At 38.5% G+C, this 26,353-nt stretch overlaps 1 protein-coding gene across 1 annotated transcript in view; it reads left to right on the top strand.

The window, feature by feature from the left end:
- The window catches only part of LOC149081105 (tyrosine-protein kinase transmembrane receptor Ror2-like), a 125,665-nt gene that overhangs the window by 52,575 nt on the left and 46,737 nt on the right, over nt 1–26,353 (top strand). Inside the window, exon 2 of the mRNA XM_089237888.1 lies at nt 20,393–20,662. Coding sequence (XP_089094014.1) covers nt 20,393–20,662 — 270 coding nt within the window. The remainder of the gene's footprint in view (nt 1–20,392; nt 20,663–26,353) is intronic.

The following is a 26,353-nucleotide window of genomic DNA, read 5'->3' as shown; positions in this document are numbered from 1 at the left end:
TTTAATGTCGAGGTGAACTCGAAAAGAAAAGCCATCTGTTCTTCGCCGGAACTCGAACCCAGGTGCTCTTGCATTCCGGGCAAGCATACTACCATCTACACCACTGCACTCACGATCCTGCCTTACTTAAAAAGAAGAGTAAAGGATTTCTCCTTTCGTAAGAAACATTTTAATCTGGCTTTTAAGCCATCTGTCGCTCAAAAATTTCAGAAATGATTCACATTTATCTGAGTTTTGGGAGTCAATATGGTCGAGTTTTCAAATTGTGAACTATAGGAAGTGTTGGAGTAACCATTAATCGTAGTAAGGTGTGAAGGAGAATCTTCGACACTTATCAATCGACAAATGGACGGCAAAAAATAACCAATCAGAATTATTACAATGCAAGTGCGCAATGTAAAATTTTTCGAACTGGTTAACAAATGGGCAATTTATTGAAAATTAGTTGTAATAATGCTATACAAATCGTGATCGACTTGAGTGGGATTTGGGAATCATGTGTCGCGTTACATTTAGTATTATGGCAAGCATGGGAATAACAGGCGTCGAGTTATAGAGGTTTCAGTCGAGGTATAGTGTTCCATGCGTGTCACCGGCAATACAGTGATGAATGTGTGACACTGGTGAATTAATGATGCGGTGAAGCTAGAGTGACACTTGTGGGACAAATCTTTTATTTTTTTCACTGACAATGCAGTGATGCCTACTAATGATGCTACTACTAAAACGTACACATGAACGTCGTAAATATTCATCTGATTAATTCCATTTATAACGAAATAAATGATGCCGGAACGCGTGTTCTGAGTGTATGTGGTGGTCCTAATATATTTATTGTTGTCAAAGTTATGTGTATTTTGTGTGTTCTAGTGGTGTTGCCATCTGGCTTCCATATTTTTAAGTGAATGGTAGATGCTTGAGTTTTCGTGTTAGGTCAGTATCGTGTGAAGGTCTGCCTTATCTCTGCGTAGAGACGTTTTTAAACGGGGGACTGGCTCGCATTCGCTCCTCAAAGTTGAAAAACCGCATGAAACCCACTGTAGTCGACCACCACTGCGATACATGGTGCAAGTACGCATCAGACCAATGTTTAAGAGATGAATTTACTGTTAAATATTATTAGTAGTGGTGGCCAAGATTATGATGTAGATTTTGTCAACTTATATTTGTCCACAAAAGCTTCGCGCAGAAAGTACTTATTAGAGCGCTGCCGAAATCACTTTCATGTGACGCGTTCGTATGTGTTTGTGAAAGCCCTGTTTATGCACCACTAACTTGAATTTGTGTCATTTTGAATATAAAACATGGAACATATTTTCTTGATGCAATTTCATTTGGGGCTCTTTGTGAATTCGTCAAGTAAATATTTGTATTATGTATCACTCTGTTTATAAAACCAAGGATAACCCTATACCGAAATAGGTAATGATAAAAGTACACGTGCATCATGAAAGTAAGGTTCCTCTCTAGAATACTTCTTCTTAGTATACAGAGGCAAACAACATGTAGAATAGTTATGTGCGTTCCATTTTGAGGAAGACAGAGTAGAATGAATGCAAAATTGAATTTTTTTTTTCTTTCGAAAAATGTATAGTGTAAGAGCAAGCTACTCATCCGTACCGTCATTTTGCATTCACGCTGCTCATCAATATTCCAAAATTTCTGTATTCATGACTTACTTTTCCAGCAGGTCGGTGAAAAAGCAATGTTGGCGCGAATGAAAAGTGTTTAGTTTTCGATTATCCATCGTCGGTGTCGTGGGGAAGAGAGAAGTTATTATGTGCATAGTGTGAATAATTCTAGAGAAGCATTCGATGTTGGGGCTCACACATGCACACACACTATTCACCAGATATTATCATCATCAACATCAGTACAAAAGGCAGTCGGTAGGTTCTCTGCTGAGGAATTAATTTCCAGCCACTGTCATGGAGAGAATCTCTCTCTAACGTTTATACACGAGGTTGTTGTTATGCATGCGTGCATGGATGTGTATGCGAATGCCCCCACTGCTGATGCTGACAGTGTTCAAAGGAATATTCATGACAGCGAATTGCTAACAAGGACCGTGTCATCAAATCACGTGATCCCACATTCACGAATTCCACTGCCATCCCACTCGCGTTCCACGCATTCCGATAATAGCCGCGGTGGCTCCATTCGAATCGATTTTATCATTTGCGGAGGAAAATGAAAGAAAGTCGACGTCGTATAGGAGGGGCACAAATACAAGCAAAAAGCCTGATTAGAACCCCATTCTCTTTTTATTTCATTTATTTACTCGTCTAAGAAAAAGGCACAAGGAATGAACCTTGAAGGAGGCCATTCATGAAAACCGCATTTTGCTTTAACTACAATTTATATGCACGTTTTAGTTTCATTGTTTTCTTTATTTATTTGAATCATGCTATTTATTTGTTTTCAAGAATGTGCGCGATGAATTTCTTATGTCTGCAGAAGATAAAATGAATTTAGAAATATTTTACACAAACCATAAATTATTTTTGCGTAGTATCTTCACTTGCGATTCCTTCACGCATACTTTGCACTTTACGAATCCTCATTAAATAGCATTCTGATAACCGATCGATTTTCTCACCAACGCTTGATTCGAATCCTGTTGAGTAGACAGACATACAGGAATAGCTATTTAATGGATTCAAGTGTTGGCTTCAAACTACATTTAATATACGTAATTACAGTACTGCAGCCGTATGCTTTTACTTCAAAGCAATATTTTTATTCTTGTTACTCTGCCATTTCATATTTGCATAATATTTTATGGGGTTTTGAAAGAGTGCGTCTCAGATTTTTGCACATCGGGAGGTTTTTCCTGTGCTTAAAGTTTCTTTCGACACCATCCTGCCTTAAACAGCAATCGATAGTAAATCTCTTAAGTGATAGATCAGGTTGGTGTACGATTTATGTATGTATGCTTGTATATGACCATTTTTTTAAGAACGCAGAGATGTCCAAACTTTATTTATTAAGAGCTCCTTTCCTCCGAAGTAGTATTTTCCTTGCGCTACACCTTCTTAAGAAAACCTTAGGATACTATATTGCGTCTGTCTCTTCTACCACCTCTCCCTGGTCAGATTCTGCTGAACCAAGTTCGGTTAACCATTTTTGGATAGCACTAACATCTAGTCAATTATCCCGATATACAGCCAATGGCTATACCGAAAATATCACCAAGTGCTGCGCATCTACGACTATCAAATAAAATAAATTGCAGAAAGAGTGATCTGGTTTTTCTCAGCTTTATACATTAAGGGAAAAAGACTTCTTGCTGATATTATGCTGAGGTGAACTTGGAAAGCAAGTCTAATGATCTCCGCCAGGAATCGAACCCAGATCTTTTTGCGACCCCGGTAAGCACGCTATGCATATTCACCGAGGAAGACATGACTTGGCTATCCTTATAACATGCTTAGTGACGTGACGCGCTGAAGTAGGGACCTGGCAGGCCTCCATTAACGTCTGCAGATTTCTCTCCGTGTTAACCTCTGCATTCTGTAATTTCTTCGCCATGGATCTTCGCCTAAGACACACTTGAGTCCTATATACTACATTTAGGAAACTGCGAGGGGGGAATGGAGTGATAAGGGAGTGAACAGGTCATCCAACACCGGCAGCCAGCTGCTGCGGATATTTACCACACACACCGATTGAATCCATGCCTTTCATCGTGTAGCAGGCATTATGAAATCTAAGGTTGGTATCGTTCGTTTCTAGGTAGGTGTTCCTAATTCGATGGCAACTCAGTGTATCATATACATATAACGTAGGAGGAAGTAATGACAAATCAATAAAATCAAACTCCATTTCCAATCGGGTTATCGTCCTACGTTGTTAATCATTGACGCTCAGCGGAATCTCCGATACTTTTGGCGTTGAGCCGGAGATTACGGACAGAATTTGATTAATAATAGGGCAGCATTGATGAATTATCCATCATTAAACCATTCACTATGCAGAAAAAATATATTTCTGATTTTTTCGTGAAAAAATAAATCTGCGATGACACCAATTTCCCATTATTTGCTCCTCTTTTTTATTTCTGTAATAAATAGATCGTAAAAAGAAGTTGGATACTTTGTTGTTTATTTTTGTGGGAAACTAGTGAAATAAAAATAGATCATGCGTGGTCAAGGCTTTTGCCGTCACCAAATAAGATAATATGGAATAGGAGGATTGCCATGTGATTAAAAGATAGATGGCTATGCTCATACGCGGCCTGTCATCGTTAGTTTCTTCGGTTACCTCATATCCATCCACAATATAGAGTGGGGAGGGCGTACGCTAGCTTCCTACGCATTTATAGGAGTACGCACACTTACCAACGCTTCCCCAAGGATGAGAAAAACTTCCGATCTACTAAAAATTTTAACTTTTAGGAATAGATATATGGTAGGTATATAGGTAGGTAGTTTAGACCTATAAAGCACGTTTTCTATAAATTTTATAGAGGGCGTGCGACGGTAAATCACAAACGCTTCCTCACAAAATATAAAGACAATTTAATTGTATTTAACAATTAAAAGTACAGAACCTACTGAGAGAGAAGAGCGACACGAGCCGATCGTGTGATCGCGTTGTTCGAGCAGCGAAATGTCACTGTCTTCCTGCGTCGCGTAGGTGCACTCTTTCTCTATGGCGTGGACAGCACCATCCAGTGGTGTACGATGTAGCCACAATTTTAAGAGACATACATGTCTTCAACACATTTATAGGGCTAAAAAAAGCCTTCTGCACATGCACGACCCTCTCGAATTTCTTAGAGTGAGAAAACATCCTATATATTTTAAGGGTCATCTGCGCTTTTCCCGGAGTGAGCAAACCTCCTCCACATTTCGAGAAGTACGTACGACTCACAAGCATTTCCCAGAGTATGAAAGACTTCTACGAAGCATACGCATGCCCTCTACGCATTTCCCGGAGTAAGCAAGCCCCTTATGCATTTTTAAGAACGCGCGCGACTTCCACGCATTTTTAGGAGTAAGCAAGATCCTACACATTTTGGGAAACACTCACGACCTCTACGCATTCTCCGGTGCAAACAAGCCTTTTACGCATTTCGAGGTATACCCGCTACTTTCGCATATTTATAGGAGTATGAAAGTCTCGAGACATTCGGAGAACGTCTACGCATTTCGAGGGATACGTGTGGCTTCCACATATTAACAAGAGTAAGCGAGTCCCCTTCCGCATTTCGAGGCACACATACCACGACTGCTACATATGTTTAAGAGTAAGCAAACCTCTCATACATTTCGAGACATACGTATCTCAACACGTTTTTTTTAGAGTATGTCAATCTGATATGCTTTTCTACGAATAAGCATAACTTCTACACTTTTCAAGGACATGCACGACTCCAACGCATTTCTAGGAGTAAGCAAGCCTCCTACGCGTATTCACGAATTTCATTTAGTGAACAAGTCTCTTACACATTTCGTGGGGTACTTGAAGCATGAAATGTTGTAAAGTGTCCTATTGCTACAACTATGCAAAGATAAGGATACGTTGTGTGTGTATATACATTTATGTTTCGGTACGAGTGATAAATCAGTTATTATCCATAATCGCTAATCGTTTCAGTAAGTTTGATAAATTCCCCACTTTTTTGTCAGTAATTATGCATATTACCCAAGCATTGTTGGTAAATTTGATAAACGCTAAAAGGATTATCTCTTTTAAGGAAACAGAAATTTTATAGATCGGTGAGCTCGGAAAGAAAAGGCATCTTGTCTCCTCCAGGATTCGAACCCAGGCACTCATGCAAACAAGCAAATATGCTACCATATACACCACTGGAGACACGACTCTGCCTTCCTTATTACACGCACTGTGGCGTGAGGCACTAAAGTAGAGGCCTCTATTACAATTATTATATTTAAGTCCAGATAACTTTTCTTTCTGAGTTCATCTCGGCATAATATCCAGTTAATATCTGTTTCCTTGGTATCTTGGGCTGAAAAAAAGGCGTCCATCTCTCATTATCACTTTTACATATTATGGTGGTTATACATATTATCCAATTGTACCTGGTGAATTTGATCAATGCTTGAAACTTATCGCTTTAACCGGTGATCAAGCATAATATCCTAGTGTAATTTGATAAATATGAAAAAAAAAATCCAAAATGAACCTCTGTAGTATGTTTGATGCATTTAGACGGACCCCTATATAGCGAACTCAAATTTCATGAATTTCACGATTTAACGATTTTTTCCGAACCTTGACCCTGTGCAAATCTGTAACACAAAAACTTCAAAAAATTCGTAAAATCGAAAAAAAAAATTGCTAATAGAAATTTGTTATATCGGGGTAAGACCGCTAAAAACCACTGTCAAATAGGAGTTTAATTAATCGACATCCGATTTCAGAATTCGTAAAATAGATGATTATAGTGGTGTTTTCGGGAATGTTTGGAAAAATTCGTTAAACCAGAATTCATTATATCCGGTCAGTCACCTAAATAATAATTTATAACGGCAATGGGACTGATTTATAATATTTACCAACACAAAATGTCGACTAAGAATAATAACCGGTAAATTGATAAAGTTAGTACCAGATTTATCATGTTTACCAACGACGTTTGAGTATTATGCATAATCACCAGTAAAAATGATACATGAATTTGGGGAAATTCATCAAATTTACCAAAATGGTCTGCGATCATAATGCCATTAGGTAATAACAGGTTATTGTGCATAATAACCTGTTTATTATGTATAATATCCGTAACTTATGCAGACACTGGAAGTTTTATACTAATGTCACACTAGAAAGAATCTTTTCCCCCAAGAAACATTTCGTACAATTTTTTTCCCTTCAAAATCTTTAATAAACATAATTTCTAGATCGAAATAAAAAACTAATCAAGGCGTTAGGACGTTATTAAATCGCGCGAGTTATCATGTTTCAACCAAAGTGATGTTAATTACCATAATTCATAGCCGCTGTTGATTAAACAACGAAACCGCTCTTTAAAGAAATAACTTCATTTTCGTAACGTTTTTTCACCTTCAAAGGCCAAGAAAATTAGTTACATTAATCTTGAAGCATTAAAACGCACGATCATGTACATAATTTTCTTTTGAACGGGTTTATTTACTTTATATAATCAGTTTTATGAGTGTTTTATATAGCGGTTCTTTTTCCATTAAAAAAAAAAAGTTTTAGGCAGTTATAACTACGTATGGTATTGATTAAAATGAAATGAAGCATTTATTACTGAATTAGAAATGAGTGGGGGTTATCTCTAGCCGTGATAATGGCTGCCATTCCATTGGGGAAAAAGATGTACACGCACTTCATTAATATCACATTATGACTATCTTCATGCCAAATTGGAACCAAATAAAGTCTTGGTTGTAATACATAGTTTAAAACGCAAGCTGTTGTCTGTGCTCGGAAGTGTCTAAAACAACGAGTATAAACACAATATGTGTCTATTCTCGGAAATATTTGCAATAAATCGTTTTAAATGAAAGATGTCACGCTGCTCGAAATTGCAAGTAATATACCCTGTTTTGAACGCTAGACATCCGTTCTCGAAAATATTCTTGATACTTCGTTTTAATCCCCTTCGCTTACACTATTTCACGATCAATTTGAAATCGTTATTGAAATAACTGACGCTCTTCCGAGACGTCATTCCGACCCGAACACTTCGGCTGTCTGTCAAAAAAAGCCTTACGCAAGTGGTGCGGTGGGGTTATTTCATCCCCTTGCCCAAAAAAAGTTTGATCAAAGATAAAAATGGAAGAAAAAGTAGAATAACATCATAAATTTGTCAATGTAAACAACCATCTTAAAAGGTACTGGTAACAGAATGAACCAGAAGCACTTATTTCTGAAATGGGTGGCAAAATGATCAATGCGCGGGGTACAAAACGAACCCACAACGCCAGTTAAGGGTTTGAAATGGGCGTTATTCCGATTTCCAGCAGGTGGAAATTAATGGGGCACAGAGTAAAGTGCTTTATGGAAGCAAAATATCTAGCCAATGCCGCTTAATGAGTCAAAAGCAAGACGTTTCTGCTTGAAAGTATCAGTAAATAAGTACAATGTTTCGAACGCAAGATGTCTATGCTCGAGGTATCCGAAACAAATCGTTTAAGAAAACGCTACATATCTCTGCTCGGAAGTATGAGCAAGACATCAGTTTAAAAACAAGATGTCTCTAGTCGGAAGTATCCGCAATATATCGTTTTAAACAGTAGATGTCTCTGCTCAGAAGTATCCGCAACACATCGTTTTGAAAGCAGGATGCGTACGATCCGAAGTGTCCGAAAGACATCGGACATCGTTTCTAAACGCAAGATGTCTATGGAAGTATCCACAATAAATCGTTTTAAACAAAAGATATCTCTTTTCGGAAGTATTCGCAATTTATTGTTGAAAGGACAAAAAAAAACGGGATTTTACAGATTTCACATTGGAGGAATACAAAATATATACGATTCGGAAACTTGGTTACGCTAGATTGGATAGACCTAAGTAACAAGGGGAAAAAAATATCGGCGTGAAATTCGAAGTTTCGTCTTTCATCCGTATTCCCTTCAGGCCTTGCAGAGTACACGAAAGGATAATGAAGGGCACGAACTCGAACAGAAGCAACATGACGAACGATAGAGCGAGAAAGGGAAGCAACGTCAGCACAATTCGAGTCAACATGTAACTAGTCGAGAAAAGATTTCTGTGGAGGTTATGGAGCGTATATAAGTTTGGAAATTACGCAAACCGTGCCGTGTTTGGCCCCAGAGATGCTGCTGGTGGAAACGGATGTTCTCGCTGTGCCAACTTAATGAACAAACACGGAGAGTATAAGGCGAATGTACTATTCGTACGTATGTGTGAAACTCAGAAGAATCGGAAGCGAAAGGAAAATACATTTTTGAGCAAATAAGGAATCGCTGCTGAAATATGCAGCGTCTCGTTGTTTCAAAATCCATCGCGAATCGTTGAGAGAATCAGCACAAATTTTGACGTTGTTGTCTGCGGGACGGAGGGATTCGCTTTAAATATTTTAAGGCCGGAATAACTCCTCCGAAAACCATCAAGCCCTCTATTCCATTCTACATCATCATCCATGCAGTCAGGTGAGAAGGGAATGGTGGACGGGGGGCCCCAGTTTCTGTTGGTGGAATTCGAAGCGTCACATTATCCTTTCGTTTAACCAGAACGAGGGAGGTGAGTGAGAGAGAAATCCAGTGGCGTAGCATTTCGTGCCAGTTCAGATAGAGAATGCTCGTTTGTGTTTCTGTGTGTGTGTGTGGCGAGTGCTGAGTAAGAGAGACAGAGAGAGGAGGGGGGAGGAACGGAAACATGCTACCCCGTCCGTTCCCTTGTTTTCCATTAAGAGCATTTAGTTTGAGCTCCAACTAAAGCTTTCGGGTCTACTGCCCACAATGTGCTCAAGGCGTGTGAATCTATTGATTACGAGCGTGGCTTGCGTCAAAACCTCGCGCGAAAATTTTCCTAGATAGAAAGGATCATCTTTCTCTTTGTGGTTGATTCTGTGTTTCTAGTGCTCTGAATGCGTTTGTTTGTGTGGTTGTCATAACCGAAGTTTCATCTAATACATTCCCAGCTATATTTCGATATTCAAACCCTGTGTTTGGTGCCTCGAGAACACTTTCTAGCTTTAGAAACGTACCAAACGTGTATTTGAGACTTCCAAATTGTTGGCCATGTATGGATACAACACTGTTTCAATTGTAATCTCTCTATCACTCTCACGTTTTCCGATATCATGCGAGCTAAGCCTCCTAAAAAGGGGAGTGGGCTCATCGTTTTTTATCTTACATGGAAAGGGTTCCAAGGTGGCGTCTTCACAAAGTTTTGACTAAATTACCACCGATTCTACTCATTTATATATTCACAAAAACATCAAAAAAATCCAGTGCAATTATTAATAGATCAATCTCAAAAAAGACTAAATGTTAATATTTTAAACGCCAATATAGAGGCCAAGAATGAATTTTAAAATCCAGCAACCCTAGAGTCTTAGAGCGATGTCATGCAAACGACACGTGATCAGGAACAGCACAGACAAAGAAACAGGGGGAAAAATAGTTTTTAGATGGAGAAAAAAAAAGCTTCAAGGAAAAAGGAGAGTTATAAGAGAGAGTGATGTGTGTGTGGAGGTAAAACAAGCTTTTTACACAGATATCGCCAAGAAGCTCGAGAGGCGCTCAGTAGCCAAATGTTGTCATTTTGTAGTAATTTTTTGCGGCTTTTAAAAATTGACACCAAGGTACATTCGCAGACCACTTAAGCTTCCCGTAGCATATTTTCAAACCAATGGGCTTTCCCGCATTCTCCTAAAGGTTGAGCATCATAATCCTTGCGTTTGCAGAGTTTAAATCGCTGGTGATCCCGTTTATATCCTCAACAAACGTGGTCTTTCTATAACCACTGCTGTTTCTTGCCCAACTTATTCACTCGCCCATTGAATTGTCAGGTGTCTTCATTTATATTGGAATACTCCTCGCTCAATCCAATCTACACACTAGGGGGGGGGGGGTATCCATGGTGCTCTAGAAAATGAGAAAAGTGGGTGTGAGCACAAACACACACTATTCGTGTGTTATGGTTGCAGGTGGGTGGATTTCCCACGAATTCGCGCCACCCGAAGATCATTTCCGTGCCAGGAAAAACGAGACTAATCAATGCCGTATAATTCATCTCAGTGGGTAGAAAAGTAATTTGCCGGGGGGGGGGGGAGACTCTTCCCATCTGCTCGAATTTTCTCTCGGAAACGAGTAAATTTATGTTATCATGCAAATATTCCAAATATTCGAATCGAAGAAATGATTACATAATACGAATTTAAATGTTGAAAGAATATTTCGGGAATGGGGTGGTGATTCGGTGATTGGAATTCTTTGTTCGTGATTCCGTGAGGCTTTTGCCCCGTTTTTGATATAAATCGACGAGATATAATCAGCCGAACACGGTGTTTTCTCTTACCCATCAATGATGGATTCGAGAGGTTGTGATGATCCCACGGGGGTCTCGTCGTCAGACATGAGATTTTTGAAATGAAATAACAGAGTAACTAGTTGCGCCGTGTGGGTCTCGGGAATTTTTCCTAACGTGGTATGAATGCCCGTGAGTATCACGTACAGGTTACATCAGCCCTCGTTATGATTTCCAATGAATAAAAATGATTTCGTGGTACTCGATGATAGAATTAAACGTGATTAGATGAGAGAATATCTGTATCAAATATTCATCGGAAGTCTTCTTGCAAAATTCCGATCGCACACGTGCTGGTTCGGAAGCGAAACAAGAGCCACGGGAAAGAAAATTCATCGATTCGCAAAAGAAAATCCTATTAAGGGGTCACATACCTCTTAACATGGGGGAAAGTTAAAATATCATTAAAAATACTATTTAACCATTGATTTATTTGAAACATTTTTCGCATATTTTTGATTAAATATGCTATCCCACGCTGTATAAAATTTTACATATCTTTAATACTTAATTTTTTTAAAAATTTCAAAATAATACATTAAAAAAGCTTGCGTGCATGATAAAATGATACGACATACACGTAACCATCCAATATTGAAGTAAAAATGAATGAAGAAAATACAAATACAAATACAAATACAACGCCACAACAGGCAAAATGCCCAACGAGGTGGCTGATAAAAAGATGCCCATAAAAATGGTTCATTTCATATTATGTACTAAAATATTGAAATTTCATTGCACTCATTCTTATTTCAAAATTTAATTTCAAATTTAAATTTTCAAAAACAAAAAAAATAAATTTATTTTTTTATAAATCAAATATTTATGAAATGGATGTGAAATCTTTTAGTTCGTTTTATGAAATAAACCGTTTTCTTCATTTTAATTTCAATATTGTAGGTTACATTGATGTCGTGTCATTTTATCATTCTCGCAAACTGTTTTCAATGTATTTTTTGAAAATTTAAAAAAAAATTACGTATTAGAGGTCTGTAAAATTTTATACAAGCAAACGATAGCATTTTAATCAAAAGTATGTGAAAAATGTTTCAAATAAATCAATGGTTAAATAGTATTAATAATATTTCAAGTTTCCTTCATGTTAAGAGGTATGTGACCCCTTAATTAATAACTACCCGTACCGCAGTAGTTCTCAAACTTTTTGACGCCCGCCCTTTTTTGACAAGAATTTTATCGGAGGCTCGTTTTGTATAGGGTGACCAGGTGTCCCGTTTTTGAATTCATTCTTGATTTATTGTTATTGAATGTGCTTCAATTTCCGTAATCAATGGCGAATGAAATGAAATCATTTTTCAACATTTAGTTGGAAGAACTGTATTATTATGAGATTTGAAACTACCTACATGTTTTTTTTTAGTTTCGAATCCTGCGGATGGTGTCAACACAGCCGCAAGTTAGGATGGAATGTCTATCTTGTCTTGCAGAATGGGTAACCACCAAACTCGGGGGGGGGGGTCACATGTTTTGGGCTCCTTTTGTAGGAAGAATAATTTTAGTTGATTTGTTACACTTTTTGAATATTCATAACATTTCCGTGGTTACGCCACAGCTACCCCCCCCCCCTGCTTTATTAAACAAAATTATTTTTCAACTGCGGAATTATTTCATATCATAGCGAGTACCCGGTGTACTTCCCTCCAATAATCCTAACCCACACCCTCACCTTCCCGATATTTTTTAGCGCCATCTCAATATTTTTTCAATGACTATACTTCTCCATCAAAAAATATTCATAAACGACACACTAGCGTTATTAATTGTTCGTAATATAAAATGTAGACATTTCCCCTATACATTCCGCTATACACCACTCATCGTTCCGTGTTTTTAATTTTTAAAGCTATTCTAAAATCGGTTGGTTTCTTATGAATCCCCCGGTAAAAATATTCACTTGATCTATCGATTACTTTACATGCAGAGTTTGATAAAATTACACTATATCGCACCCCGGCAAGAAAAGTGACGTAACTCAAAAATCCACAAATTCGGATTAATTTCATATTCAAAATAACAATTTTTTTTCTTTACATGTCAGTAATATTGACATTCCCGTAACTACAAAACTGGCCGCTAAGCAGCAAAAGTTTCGTTCTAGTGAACAGCCTTTTGTACTGAAAAAGTGAAGTTTATTTTCGTTATTACGCAATTTCAGATTTTTTGAGTTGTAACGTTATTCTTGCCGGTGTGCGATATGATGCGCGCGTAAAATGGTAAGCAACCTGTTAAAGCTGAGTTTAGGCCTTTTTTAGTTTTGCATACGCGTTGCGAAAAATAAATTTCTTATTCGGACGTTTTTAGTTCGAAGAATATCACGCGAATGCCCTCCCAGTTCCTTAACGTGACCCCCTTCCCCCACGGATGTAGCGACCCACACTTTGGGAACCACTGCCTTTACAGGATAATTCTTCGGGAAAGAACCGATTCCGAATTTACCTTGAGGATAACTCAACGGCAAATAATCGATTCGCAATTCACCCGTAAGAAAATGAATTCATTTACAATTTACCTTTACGCTAATTCCTGAAAATAGATGATGAATCCATTCACAATCTACAAGATAATTTATAGGAATGAAAATTTATCGATTCAAAATTTGCCTTCAAGATCGGCAAAGAATCGATTCGTAATTCACCCGTAAGAAGATTCATCCATTCACGATTTACATTGGGAATAATTTATTGGCATAGAAAACTCATCGATTCACAATTTATCTTATTTATCTTCAGGATAATTTATCAAAAATTAAAATGAATTGATTCACAATTGGCCTTGAAGATAATTTAACGGAAAGAAAATTCATCGATTCAGAATTTGCCTTCGGGATAATTTATCACAATTTACCTTCAACATAATTCATCAAAAAGAAAATTAATTGATTCACAATTTATCATCAACATAATTTATAGAAATAGAAAATTCCCGAATTGACAATTTAATTTCAGGATAGTTTATCGAAGAGGAATTCATCGAGTTATTTTCATTCAGGAAAAATATATTTAAAAAAATCACCGATTCCCGATTCTTCGTCATGTTATATTATCGATAAGGAAATTCATAAACTCACAGTGTGCTTTAAAAATATTTATTGGAATGAGAATTCATTTACTCACATTATTAGGGTAATCGATAAAAAAAAGAAGAGAGAGTTAGTTCACCGATGAGCGATCTACATCTATCAGGATAATCCTATTCAGGACAAAAATAAAACTCATCGAATCACAATTGACGGAGTCAATAGGAGAGAAAATTATTCTATTCACAATTCAGTCAAGATTTACTAATCGATTTACACACAAATTATCATCAGTGTAAGTGGATAAATTGAAAAGAAGATTCACGCCGTGACAATTTACTTAGAGTAATTCATGGGAAAGAATGTAATTCATCGACTTACAATTCAACGTGAAGGTAATTCGCCGGAAGGGAGATTCTTTACTGGTACAATGATGAGCCAATATATTTTAATACAAAAATCAGCCATCGTAGAATTTTAATCTATACTTATTCCGAATTTTAAATTAGTGAAGACATAAACTACTACTACTTAACCGTACATGCCCCTCGTGCACATCCCTCTACGGAATTTCTAACGGTATGTACCGGAATGCGTGTACTGAATGTATCTGTTGCCCTAACGTATTTATGTTGTCGGAATTGTGCTTTTTTTGCGTTCCTCCTTGTGTTGCCGTTAGCTTCCATATTTTGAAGTAAAGATTGTAAATGCTTGAATTTTCATGCATTTTCGTAATTGACGAAGAGGGTTGCAAGTAAATTATTCGTGGAAGAATTAACAGGAGAAAGGAGAGTTCTCGAGTTTTTACCCATAGTGTCTCCCGTCACTTATGATGAGACCATATCGACCTGCAATTTTTCCATTTTTTTCCCGTTAACCAATTTTTCACTGCATTTGCGCAACACACTGTTCAAAAAATTCTTATTCAAATAATTTTTCTGGAAATTTTCATATAAAATTAATATTTTTGAGAATTAAAAAATTCATTGAGTTTGTCCCAGTATTTTGACAGTATTTTAAAGAAAATGTTTTCACAAAAATGAGAGATTTGATTTTTTTTATGACTTTCCGAAAATGAAAATTTTCAGAAATTTTATCATGATTTTTGATTGGATTTTTTTTCCTTATGAACTTTCAGAAACTTTCATGAATTATTTAGAGAAATAAAATGTTTAAAAATATATAGAAAACAATAGTTTTTCTTAATTTTTTCACATTTCCTAGAATTATAATTATTAATTATTTTTAGTGAATTAATTGAAAAGTTAGTTAACTGGAAAGTCAACATTAATTATGAAGGAAAACATGCTAAAGTCACGCTCAATTTTTTGAAACTTCTGAAATACGTTATTTAAGCAGAGAGTCACCATGTACAGGATGATTCAGAAAAGATGGGAAAAACTTTTAAGAGGTGATAGTACACACCAATAGAAACAATTGCAATTAAAGAATGCATGGTCTAACATGAAACGCAAATACTAAAGCGCGTTTCGAAACGGCCGCTCCGCAAACGTTAAACCGGCAGTCCTGTTGAAATTTATCGGGAGAAAAAGAACATCATGCATACAAAGGTAACCTGGTGAAGAAGAAGAAGAAACCGTATGCAAATCTGCGTCACAGTGAATAAAAAGCCAGCCCCGTGAAGTTATTCCAGCGTGCAATCGTTCTAACAGTCGTAACGTACGGGATAATGGCGCACTTTAGTAATACTCAAAAAGCAGACTGATTTATTTACGGAGCTGCAAACGGAAGTACCAGTTCTGGTATGAATCTGATGTATGAGACTCCTCTTGACTGTGAAGAGGACCTAATCGCAAGACTTTCGGCTGCTGCTGGGGAGGTTTGCGATATGCCTGGAATATTCCAGAGCGTTCGCCAATCCCTCCTTCGCCACTGGCGGTCGCTCTTTTGAGCAATTATTCATTAAAATTGTTTTTTTTTTATCGCATACGTTATTCTCGTGTTTTCTCCTCGTATCCAGTATGTTGCGCCCTGTAGCACGTTTGCATTTCATGTTAGACCATGCATTCTTTGATAAAAATTGTTTGTTTTTGTGTGTACTACCACCTCTTGAAGTTTTTCCCATCTTTTCTGAATCACCCTGTATATATAAGAATCGTGCAATTTAGGGAAGAATTTAAGGGGCGATCAGAAATGGGTTTTAATCCAGAATCACACGTTTGTAGAGTTTTCATACCCATTGATATTGATCGGTCCAACCACAGAATAAATCTTAACCTTGGATTACATTGACAAAAAATAGAAAGTATTTTTTTTTTCGTATTTTTGAATAGAATCCATCGGGGTTTTCCCGTTCTCTTAACTGCATTTTAACTGTTCATTGGCAAAAGTTCTCAGAAACTGAGTAGACCTTCCATTCCGAAGTTCACGTTGGAGGAAAGGGGTTTTTAGAAAACACATTAGCCCTAATGCGTCTTAGATAACGGCGATCTACTCACACTTTCTCCTATCTTCGTCTCTCTTTCTCTGTTTCTTGAAGGAGAAGAACAAAAGAACAGAGAGAGAGAGAGAGGATAGTGCTCAAAAGTGTCATTTTTCTTCAAAAATTTCCAGAAGAAAGCGAGGAAAAAAAAGAATAAGACATTTACTGATCAAGGTTCTGGGAGTGTCTCCTTTTTCTCCACTGTTCGACCGGATTCCTCATGTCATCGTCTTGAATATCTGATACATGAATATTCGGAGAAGTGGCAACGAACGAAAAAAGGAGTGCCATTTGTCACGAGCTTGTCTCCGAATCGATCGATACTTTTGACGTTCCTTTTCCGTGTTTATCTTCGCTTTTCAGATACAAAAGGTGAACTTCCGATAACTGGGGCAAAACGGAAACAGATTACGACTACATCCGCTTTTGCGTCTCTTTTTGATCATCGTCATCATCCCCACAACGATGACAAAACACTAGATAACCGAATGGCAATCGTTACGTGTTTTTGGTCTGTCGAAATCCGATATTAATTACTTCTCAAGGATCTCTAATCTCCAGAACGAGAACTCGGGAGTGTCATCGATTCGCGTGGTACTGGATAGGATAGAATAGTCTCTAAGATAAGCAGTAGTAGAGTAGTTCAAGAGTGCCGGAAGTAGAAGCAGTGGACTATAAAAAGAGCAGTAGTCTCTAAAAAGGGTAGTAGTCTTAGGCCACTACTGTTACTACTAAGAGTAGTAGTAATAGTAGTCTCTAAGAGGGTGTAGTAGTCTTTAAGAAGTGTATTAGTCTCTACGAGGTGTACTAGTAGTAGTAGTTTCTAAGAAGCAGGTAGTCCTGCAACACGATACTGACATGACATGAGAATTCAAACATTTATCGTATTTAGATCAAAATATAGAACATAGATGACAGCACTAGCATGTACATGAAACAAGCAAAAGTCGGACAACATACATATGTTAAGGCCATGCATATACATACACTCACACAACACGTTCCGACATGTAACGATTCGTTAGAAATTCCACAGAGGAATTTGTACGAGGTGCAGTAGCAGTTCGGTTTAGTAGTAGTAGTGGTCTCTAAGACCTCGCATTTTAAAAAGTCTCTCCGCAGAGATCAGGCAGACCCACAACACGATACTGACAATACATGAATATTCAAGGATTTCCATCTTTACTTCAGCAAATGAAAGACAGACGGCAGCATGAACACAAAACAAGCGCAACTCGACAACAAAAATACGTTAAGGCCACACATACACTCAGGACACCCATTTCGGCATGTGCCAATTCGTTAGAAATTCCGTTGAGGCATGTGCGTGAGGTTCATGTACGGTTAATTAGTAGTAGTCGTGGTCTCTATGAGGAGGAGTAGTAGTAGTCTCTAAAAAGGTAGTACTAAGTGGAGTATTAGCCACAGAGTAGAGGAGTAGTCCGGCATGTACCGATTCGTGCGAAATTCCGCACAGGAATGTGTACGAGATGCAGTACGGTTAAAAAGAAGTAGTTCCTAAGAGAAGTAGTAGTACCTCTCTAAAAGTACTGGTTGTATCGATCGTCTGGTTGTCTCGAAGAGTACCGAAGAAAGCCGGTAATCAAAGGAAAGACACTGTCCACAATTAACCATACCGTACTTGATCTGCAGGTATTGTCGAAAGCATTTTGCAGTGCTGCAACAATAAGCAAAAAATGGCCAATGAAATCAACTGCCCTACAGCGGAAATAAATGGATTGAAGCATAAAACGGGGAAGCCAGTTGGCCAAGCTAAATTACAACGAATATGCCGAATACTATTCTAGAAGGTACACATAATACTGAGCACCGATCTCTGATATGTGGGAGCATCTCTCTTTTTCTCTTTTTTTTTCTTCTACTACTTTTTTATGGTGACCGCGTCTGTCCACACTGGCGCTTACCGCACATGCGTGTAACAGATCTGTATGACACACCAGCGTAAACATTAATTTTATTCACGCTGTAATTCTTCTGAACGTCCAAATGTATAATCGCTCTTTTTTGCCAGTTGCTTTTGTGGTGCAATTTGCACAAGTTCAATACGTACACTTATGCTACAGATTTCTCAAGACTATGGGATGCGCAACCACCCTCCCGCAAAACGTTTACATCTGGCTTACGGAACACTTTTGTTTGTAGAAAAGTATCAATGTTCACACAACACGGTATATATCTAGGTTGGACACGTTTTCTCGGTAAAAGCAAAAGAAATTGGGGTCTCAATATTGAAAATCATCAAAAATTGTTCAAAGTAAGTTGACATTTCTTACAGAAAAATCGCCAATGGTGGAAATCGAAGCGCTACTGCAAATCGCAGTTCAATACCTGAATAAAAATTCAAGTAAGCTTAGTTGAAAGTGCGAGAAAAAACGGGACATTTTTTATGAAACTGCTGTGGTGGACAAAAATTTGGGCAATTCCTGTAAAATACGGCTCATGTGTGTGCAATCCTGTACAGGGCGTAACTAAACTGTAAGGGATGATAGAACTCGCCAAAACAAACAACTTCCACCACACGATGTGGGGTCGGAAAGCAAGTGGCGAGCCGCGAGAGGGCGCTCTCTCTGGAATGGATGAAACGTCGCACTTCGCAGATCCTGTCATTCAGCTGCCATTCATCCTTCAGCAGGTTTTGCCTGATTTACTACGAAATGTACCAGCAAATCTTCGAGCGATTATGTGGTTCCATCGCGACGGAGCGCTAGCAAATTTCCTCGGGATTGCGTTGAACTGATTGGACATTGACTTTTCGAATAGATGGATTGACGGTGGTAGGCCCATCGTTTGGCCGCCCGGATCTCCCAATCTGTTTCCTTCATGGATTTTTTTTTTCTCTGAGGAGAGCTGAAAAGCGTCGTTTACGAGACGCCCATCGAGTCGCCAGATTACCTGGTGACCCGAATTTCAGCGTCGCAGCTGCAAACGCTCGTGAAATACCAGGAATCTTTCAACGTGTATGCGGTTTACTCCGTTGCTGATGTGACACCTGTATTGCAGCTGGTGTTCGCTCATTTTAGCATTTGTTATGAAGTTTTCGGTAATAAAGATTCTTTACCCTTTACTCTTCGTCTCTTTGCTGTGTTTTTAATTTTTACCAATCAGGCGACTTCTCGCGGCTCCCCGCTTGTTTCCGACCCAAAATTGAATGGTGAAAGTTGTTTGTTTTGACAAGTTTTATCACTCCTTACAATTCTGACCATCGGTTTAGTTACACGCCATAGGCTTTTCTTGCCCTTGGACCGAGAACGTTGCGCACTCCTGCTTTAGATACACTGAGTCACTCATAATACAGTAAAACCTTTTTTAACGGATACTCCTAAGATGCAGTCACCCCTCTTTTACGACCAAATAATAATTTCCCTTGTATAATTAAAGTATGCATTTTAAGCCCCTTACTTACCGTCAGACGTAATTCGTCGTTACGAAATTTTTTGTCCCACCGGTGTCCGCAAAAGAGAGGTCCTACTTTATATGCAAAACAGGTTTGTTGGGCCCCACGAATCTTTATCAACTGATTCCTATGCAAACGTTTACACATGTTACTGAAATGGTCATTTTTCTTTTGTCCAGAAGTGTATCTACGCGTAGCAAAACGGAAAAAGCCAGAGGTTCTTGCGCTAGGGCCTGTTACGATCCTCATTACTTCTTATTTTTTTTAGGCTATAAATTCAGGAAAGAAGGGGGCCCCTGAAAAATCTCTACTTGGGGTCTAGCTCAAGAAGACGGTGGGGGGGGGGGAATCATGATATCAGAAAAATTATCACTGATAATACTTAATAATGAAAAAATAAATGTTGCTGAATATACCGTTTATTGTGAATGTTGCATATTATATACAATCATTATAATAAGGTTGTTTTATTTTTCAACACTTTTTTTCTTTTTTCTTCTAGAACCATCTATAGTCGTCGGTCCGAGCAACACGACGGCGATGTCAGGTGACATAGTAGTGTTCACATGTGATACATCAGGAGATCCATCAATCGCGTGGCAGAGGAACGGCCGGACGTTACACCCGAATGGTAAGACGCCGTTCCGCATCCTCAGCAGTGGGTCACTTCAGCTGGACAACGTCGGACCTGCCGATGACGGATACTATCAGTGTTCAGCCAAGAATGACAAAGGAGTGACAACATCCGATCCGGCCAGGCTTCAAGTAGAGGGTGAGTTTTGCGAGTTGTACAACAAGTTGGTACAGTATATCAGTGACGGGGCTAATGTAATGACGAAGTCTGGCCGGTTTGAAAATCAGTTGGACTAACCCCGAAATGGTCTAGCTATTTGAAGTTTTGAAGAATCTGAAGTTGTCCGAGCTCTGCTTCATTCGGATCTGAAGTTGTCTGGGCTCTGCTGCATTTGCAGATAAAAATGTCTGCCGCTGCTTCATTCGCAGCTGAAGGTGCCTGCCTCCACTCCATTCACAGTTGAAGATGTGTCTCCGCTCAGGCGTGGACCCAGGAGGGGGAGGGCGATGAGAACGACTGCCTATCCCAAGAGCCGAATAATATTTGATAATTTTTTTGTCCCGTAAAATACGGGATGATCGAACGAACTTACACAATTCGCTTCTCCCGTCACATCGTCCAGTATCAGCATATGACAACAGAAGAGCCTCCCAAATAAATTCTGTGGTCAGTCTTACAAATCTGCTTCCAGAATATATTTTTTAATATCACTTTTAAAAAGCACGAGTTCGTTTCAGGGCACCCTGTCTTATTACAACCGTCTTCGGTACATGAACATTTGGTGAATGCATGGGTAAGTTCGACTAATCCCATAAAAACCCTCCCGGCAGCGAAGAAAGCTCGTCGCAAGTAGGTGGAGTATTGCTGACAAGCCTCCGAGCGGTTTGGGTTCTTCCTCTTTGATGATATCTCGAGCATTGCCTCGTGGAATTCCGTATAAATGGGCGATTAGAGAATACACACGCATACACAGGGTTTGTGTGTGTGTGTGTCTTTACTCACCAGAGACGTCGACGTCAAATGTGAAGGAGAAGCAAACCATCCGACGATATAAATGGACGAGGCTTTTCATTAATCATCGGCTTCATCCGATTCCATCTCATCGCGCGATCGTGTTCTCCTCCTACCCCTTGGCGATATACTCACAACACACACGTATAAGATATCTTTCCTGTCTTGAAGATGAGAAGAAGTGAACGGAATCAATTATGGCTTCGGATGGAAATATAAACACACGGAACACGTCCATGATCGTGTATAATTGTAAGTGCACGAATGCCCATATTAGGGGTAGCTGAAAGTGTAGCGAAAAATGTTAGTTTTAGGAGGAAGGAGAATAGAAGCGGGGGCATTAGTTCCGTCTGTTCTCATTTGGTGCGTGTACGTAACCATCCTCCGTCCAGTTAGAGAAGGTCAATTAAGCCCAGTGTGATTTTGTGTTAACATTACGAAATTTGTTTCTTTTTAAGGAAACAGCAACAAAGTTTGTCACAATGCTCTACAACGTAAGAAAAGGGGAATCTCTTCTGGACCAGACAAGGGTTTTCTCCGTTCGAACGAGATGACATGTCTCGAAAAATCAACCGTGATCTGGAGGTGCGATCATATTATTGATTGTATCTCGAGTTCTAATTGACATACACTCAAAATTTTAGAGTCAAAATATTTACAAAAATATGCTTCATTTTTGAAAAAAAATATAGTTTTTTTTTTCAATGTGCAACAGCCCTGTGCTTCCTTAAGCAAGCAGAATGGACAAAAACATTTGAAAAATTCTCGATACAATAATGTTTGAACAGCCCTTGAATAAAAAGAATTACAATGAAAGTTGAATAAGGTCAAAATTCGTTGACGAAGCTTCAGGAAACTCTAATCAGTGGATTGTTCAACAACGATCAAACATTGTGAAATTTCTAAGTCTACCGTCCATTCTGTTTGTTCAAGAACACGCAGGCAGTGAATTAACTCCAAGCGACGTGTCATCATATTTGGCCTTGCAAACTATTCGTCTAAACAAGGGGTGGTCAACCAACGGCGTGTCTGTAGTTCACACGCACACACACACAGGTGGTTTCTAGTTCTTAAATACCTTCAGTTCATACCAAGGAAGAAAGGTACCGTAAAGTGGGGGTGACTTGGATACAAATTTTGGGCATTTTCGGTATTATCTTCCTTATGGATTAAAACATTCTTTTAATGTTGCACCACTAGAAAAAGAAGTTTCAATGTTTTATGCAAGGATAATTATTGTTTTGCAACTTATGATAATGGGAAAAAATTAATTTAAAAATCGTACCTAAGTCACATCTTCAGGTGGGGTATATGATACGTACACTCCTGTATTACTTTCATATTTCGCTTTTCGAAGCATATGTTTTCATCTTATCCATTGGAAATAATTAAAGATAAATGAAATAAAGTATAAATATACATAAATTTTGCTTTTATTACAAATACAGGGAATTATTTTTGTTCCATGCCTACACTGTAAATCTGCCTGGTCGAAGATGCCTGAATTGGTGTTAATCTCTTAAATTAATTAAAAAGGGAATTAATATAATCTTCTGTGTAATTTTCTATAGGACCTGAGACTAAGATTTTGTTATGTTTCCGTGGCATCTGTACAAATTTGTGTTCCTGTAACTAATACGAAACATTGTCGTCAAGTCAGCTCACAAATACTAAACACTTCACTATTAAAAAACAATCGGTATTTCAACAAAATGAGTAATTATCACCCACAGTCAAAACAATAAGTGTGCTTACCAAAGCCAAAAACTTCTATCAAGATTGTGAAGTAAAACTACTAAGCATTTCAACCATTGCAATGTTTTCGTGGATCCCAAAAACACAGGCTATGATAACAAACGGCGTAAGGAGAAAAAGGCAGGATAGTTATGAGATTTAGGAACCATTTTTTCCGTCATGGAGGCTCACTCTGGCGAAGATGGACTTGTAATCAATTTTCTATATTACATTTACAATGGTTATGGCGTCATCATGAAATTAGAGTATGCAGCCGAGTCACACCGCCAGTCACCGTTATCCCAATTTATACTGTACCTTGACTTATTACTACACATATTCCACATACGCTTCATTCCAAATATTTCCCGTTAAAATGAATTTTTCATCGAACACATCGATCGAATCTCAAACTCAATCAAAAACCGATCGTTGGCTACCAAAATTCTTACTCCATATTAAGAATTTTGATGGATTCACAGTAAAAAACCCCTCGAAAAGTACAGATTTTTGAATGACTAATGGTGACGATTTCTTAGAGATTATGTAAATCGTTTACATTACATTTTTTTTCAACACCGACAATATGCAAATAAGTTCGCTATTTATTTTTTTTTCCATGTGAACATCGATAAATTCTGAGAGTAACGGAGAGAGAGAGAGAAACAAAAACAATGTAAATTTATTTCTCTTGGAAAATTCTTGGAGGGAAAAGAAATTGGACAGAGCTTTGAAAGGAATCGTTTGCGCGAGTGTGAATGCAGTCGTTTGGAATTCTTAACAGTTTCTCTCGCGTTGTGTGTGTCTGTCCATTCACACAATTGAAAATCAATACGGGACATCTGTATCGGCTCTGAAATGATCGATACTTCTTTAACGCACTTTTATTTTTCTTCATTCATGTATATATTTGTTCCAGTCCTGTGCACAGGGAGAAATAAATCCGATCTCCTCCTTTTCCCTGTGCTTCTCTTCTTCGATATCAACATCCCTGCGCATTATTACGCCTCGTGAACAATTTCGATAATGTTTCGCTGCTGGGATATGATCGTAACTGTAGAAGAGCTCCTCGCAAATATTTATGTACGGATATAAGAAATGTACTCGATATGAGAAAGGGTATATATAGGACGTGCCGCATTCAATTTTCTTTTCATCTTTTTTTTTTTTTTGGTGATGGTCTGGGTGGTGGCAGAAGATTTATATGTTATTCAAAAAACAGGATTCACAGAAAAATCACCAACAAAAAAATTCACCGACAGGAGAATCCGTTAAAAAGTGAACAAAGGAAAAAATTAAGATTGATAATTTTATCCAAATTTATTAGATTTTCAACGGATAGGTCTTATACTTTTCGCTTGCGCACTCGCTCACGCTTGCTCAGTCATTTGCTTTATGATTCACTCAACAGCTCCCTGACTCGATCACTGGTTCATTGCCTACATATTGCTCGCTCGCTCGCCCCTACCTGATCACTTGCTCACTCACTCGGTCAATTATTTGTTTTTTTGACTCATTCACTTGATCCTTGACTCACACACGTGATCCCTGCCTCGGTGATTTCATTATTTACTCACTCACCCACTCACTTCGTAACTCACACGCTTAATCACTACTCACTCACTCAGTTACTAATCTGTTCTCTTATACTCGGTCACTCATCTGTTAATACGCTCAATCACTCATCTGTCAAGTCACTCTGTCACTCATTTTCTCACTCGCTCGTTTAATCGACTGTTCATTCACTTGCTCCCTGACTCCGTTACTGGTTCATTGACTTCGTTGCTTACGTGTTCACCGCCTCGGTCACTGATTCGTTCACTTACTCTACTCACTTGTTCACTCACTGACTAATTTGCTCACTTAATGAATCGGGTGCTCACTCACTTGCTCATAGACTTGTTAATTCTTTCTCTCTGATTTGCTCACTCATTCAGTCACTGACTTCCACTATCCATTCCGCTCGTTTACCCATTCTTGGCCACTGGCTCGGTTGTTCGCTCACTAAGTCGATCTCTTGTGAACTGTTGTGTTATTCATGAATTTTCCGGACACGAAGAAAGAGATAGATGCAAAACTCAGGCTATCGAACCATCGGAAGAACCTCTACGGCAGGCAGTGGATCTCAAACTTTTGACACCGGTTAAATGTATATTTTTTAAGCCATGGCTACACTCTTGTCAATTTTGGCCCAATAGTCATTCGCAAATATTTGCCTTTGCCCGATGAAAGAGAGCAGAAAAGTCTGGCAACATACTGGCCCAGCGTGATCCAATATCCCTTGGCGAATATTCGCTAAGAACAAGAATAGAACGGTTTTTCCAGAACACCCTTCTTGTTGTGACATTCTTTGACCAATGTGTGGCCAGGCAGGGTTGGAAGACAAAAAAGAAAGGCGGCACTTCGTATGAACAGCGGAGAGTGTGACATCGTTTCTCTCTACTTCTGACTTGGTTCGGAATCTGGTAGAAACTCAACCAGTCTTCCAATACCTTCCAGCCTCAAATATTTGACGATCATTGCCAATGGTCGAGCTGCCGCACTGCTGCCCATGGGACGTATTGGGCCACCCTTGACGCGAGTGTGGTCATGACTTTACACTCCAAACACACAATTTAGGCTCTATCGCAGATTGGCGATTTTGACCAATTGCCTCGATGGCGATGATCCCGCGATTGTACTCCTAAGAATATTGGTGTCTACAGCTAATTGTGTAGAAAATATATAGAAAAAAACTTCCTACTTGTTACTCTTCCATTCTTCGAAAAAAAAATGTTTTCTTTTTTAGTGGGCATCGAATATTCCCGCGGTATTATTCTTACTTATGTTACAGAAAATCAGAAAATACTTTCCAGCGAAATCGAAAAAATGAATGACTTTCGACCAAACTTATCTCTGGGATCCGCACCATATTCTTCATCCGTGTCCGAATCGTTTAAATTTTCAATCGGTAGTATTTCGACATTTCCCGTTAGAATTCTCCGTGTCCTTGTTCTATCATGAATATGGTACACATATGTACATACGGATATGTATTGCTTCTTCTTTTTTGACGTAACTATATACATACATATTTCCTTTTCTTTCCATTTCTATTTTGAAAAAGACAGACTGAGAGCGAGTCTCGTCTGAATTCTTTCCTAT

The sequence above is a fragment of the Pholcus phalangioides genome, unplaced genomic scaffold (assembly GCF_987345545.1).
Source record: "Pholcus phalangioides strain wild (caught in Gottingen) unplaced genomic scaffold, Ppha-v1.0 ptg000010l_1, whole genome shotgun sequence".
In the NCBI taxonomy this organism is placed as follows: domain Eukaryota; kingdom Metazoa; phylum Arthropoda; class Arachnida; order Araneae; family Pholcidae; genus Pholcus; species Pholcus phalangioides.
The sequence above is the reverse complement of the archived record's forward strand: the minus strand, read 5'-3'. Positions and strand labels throughout refer to the sequence as shown.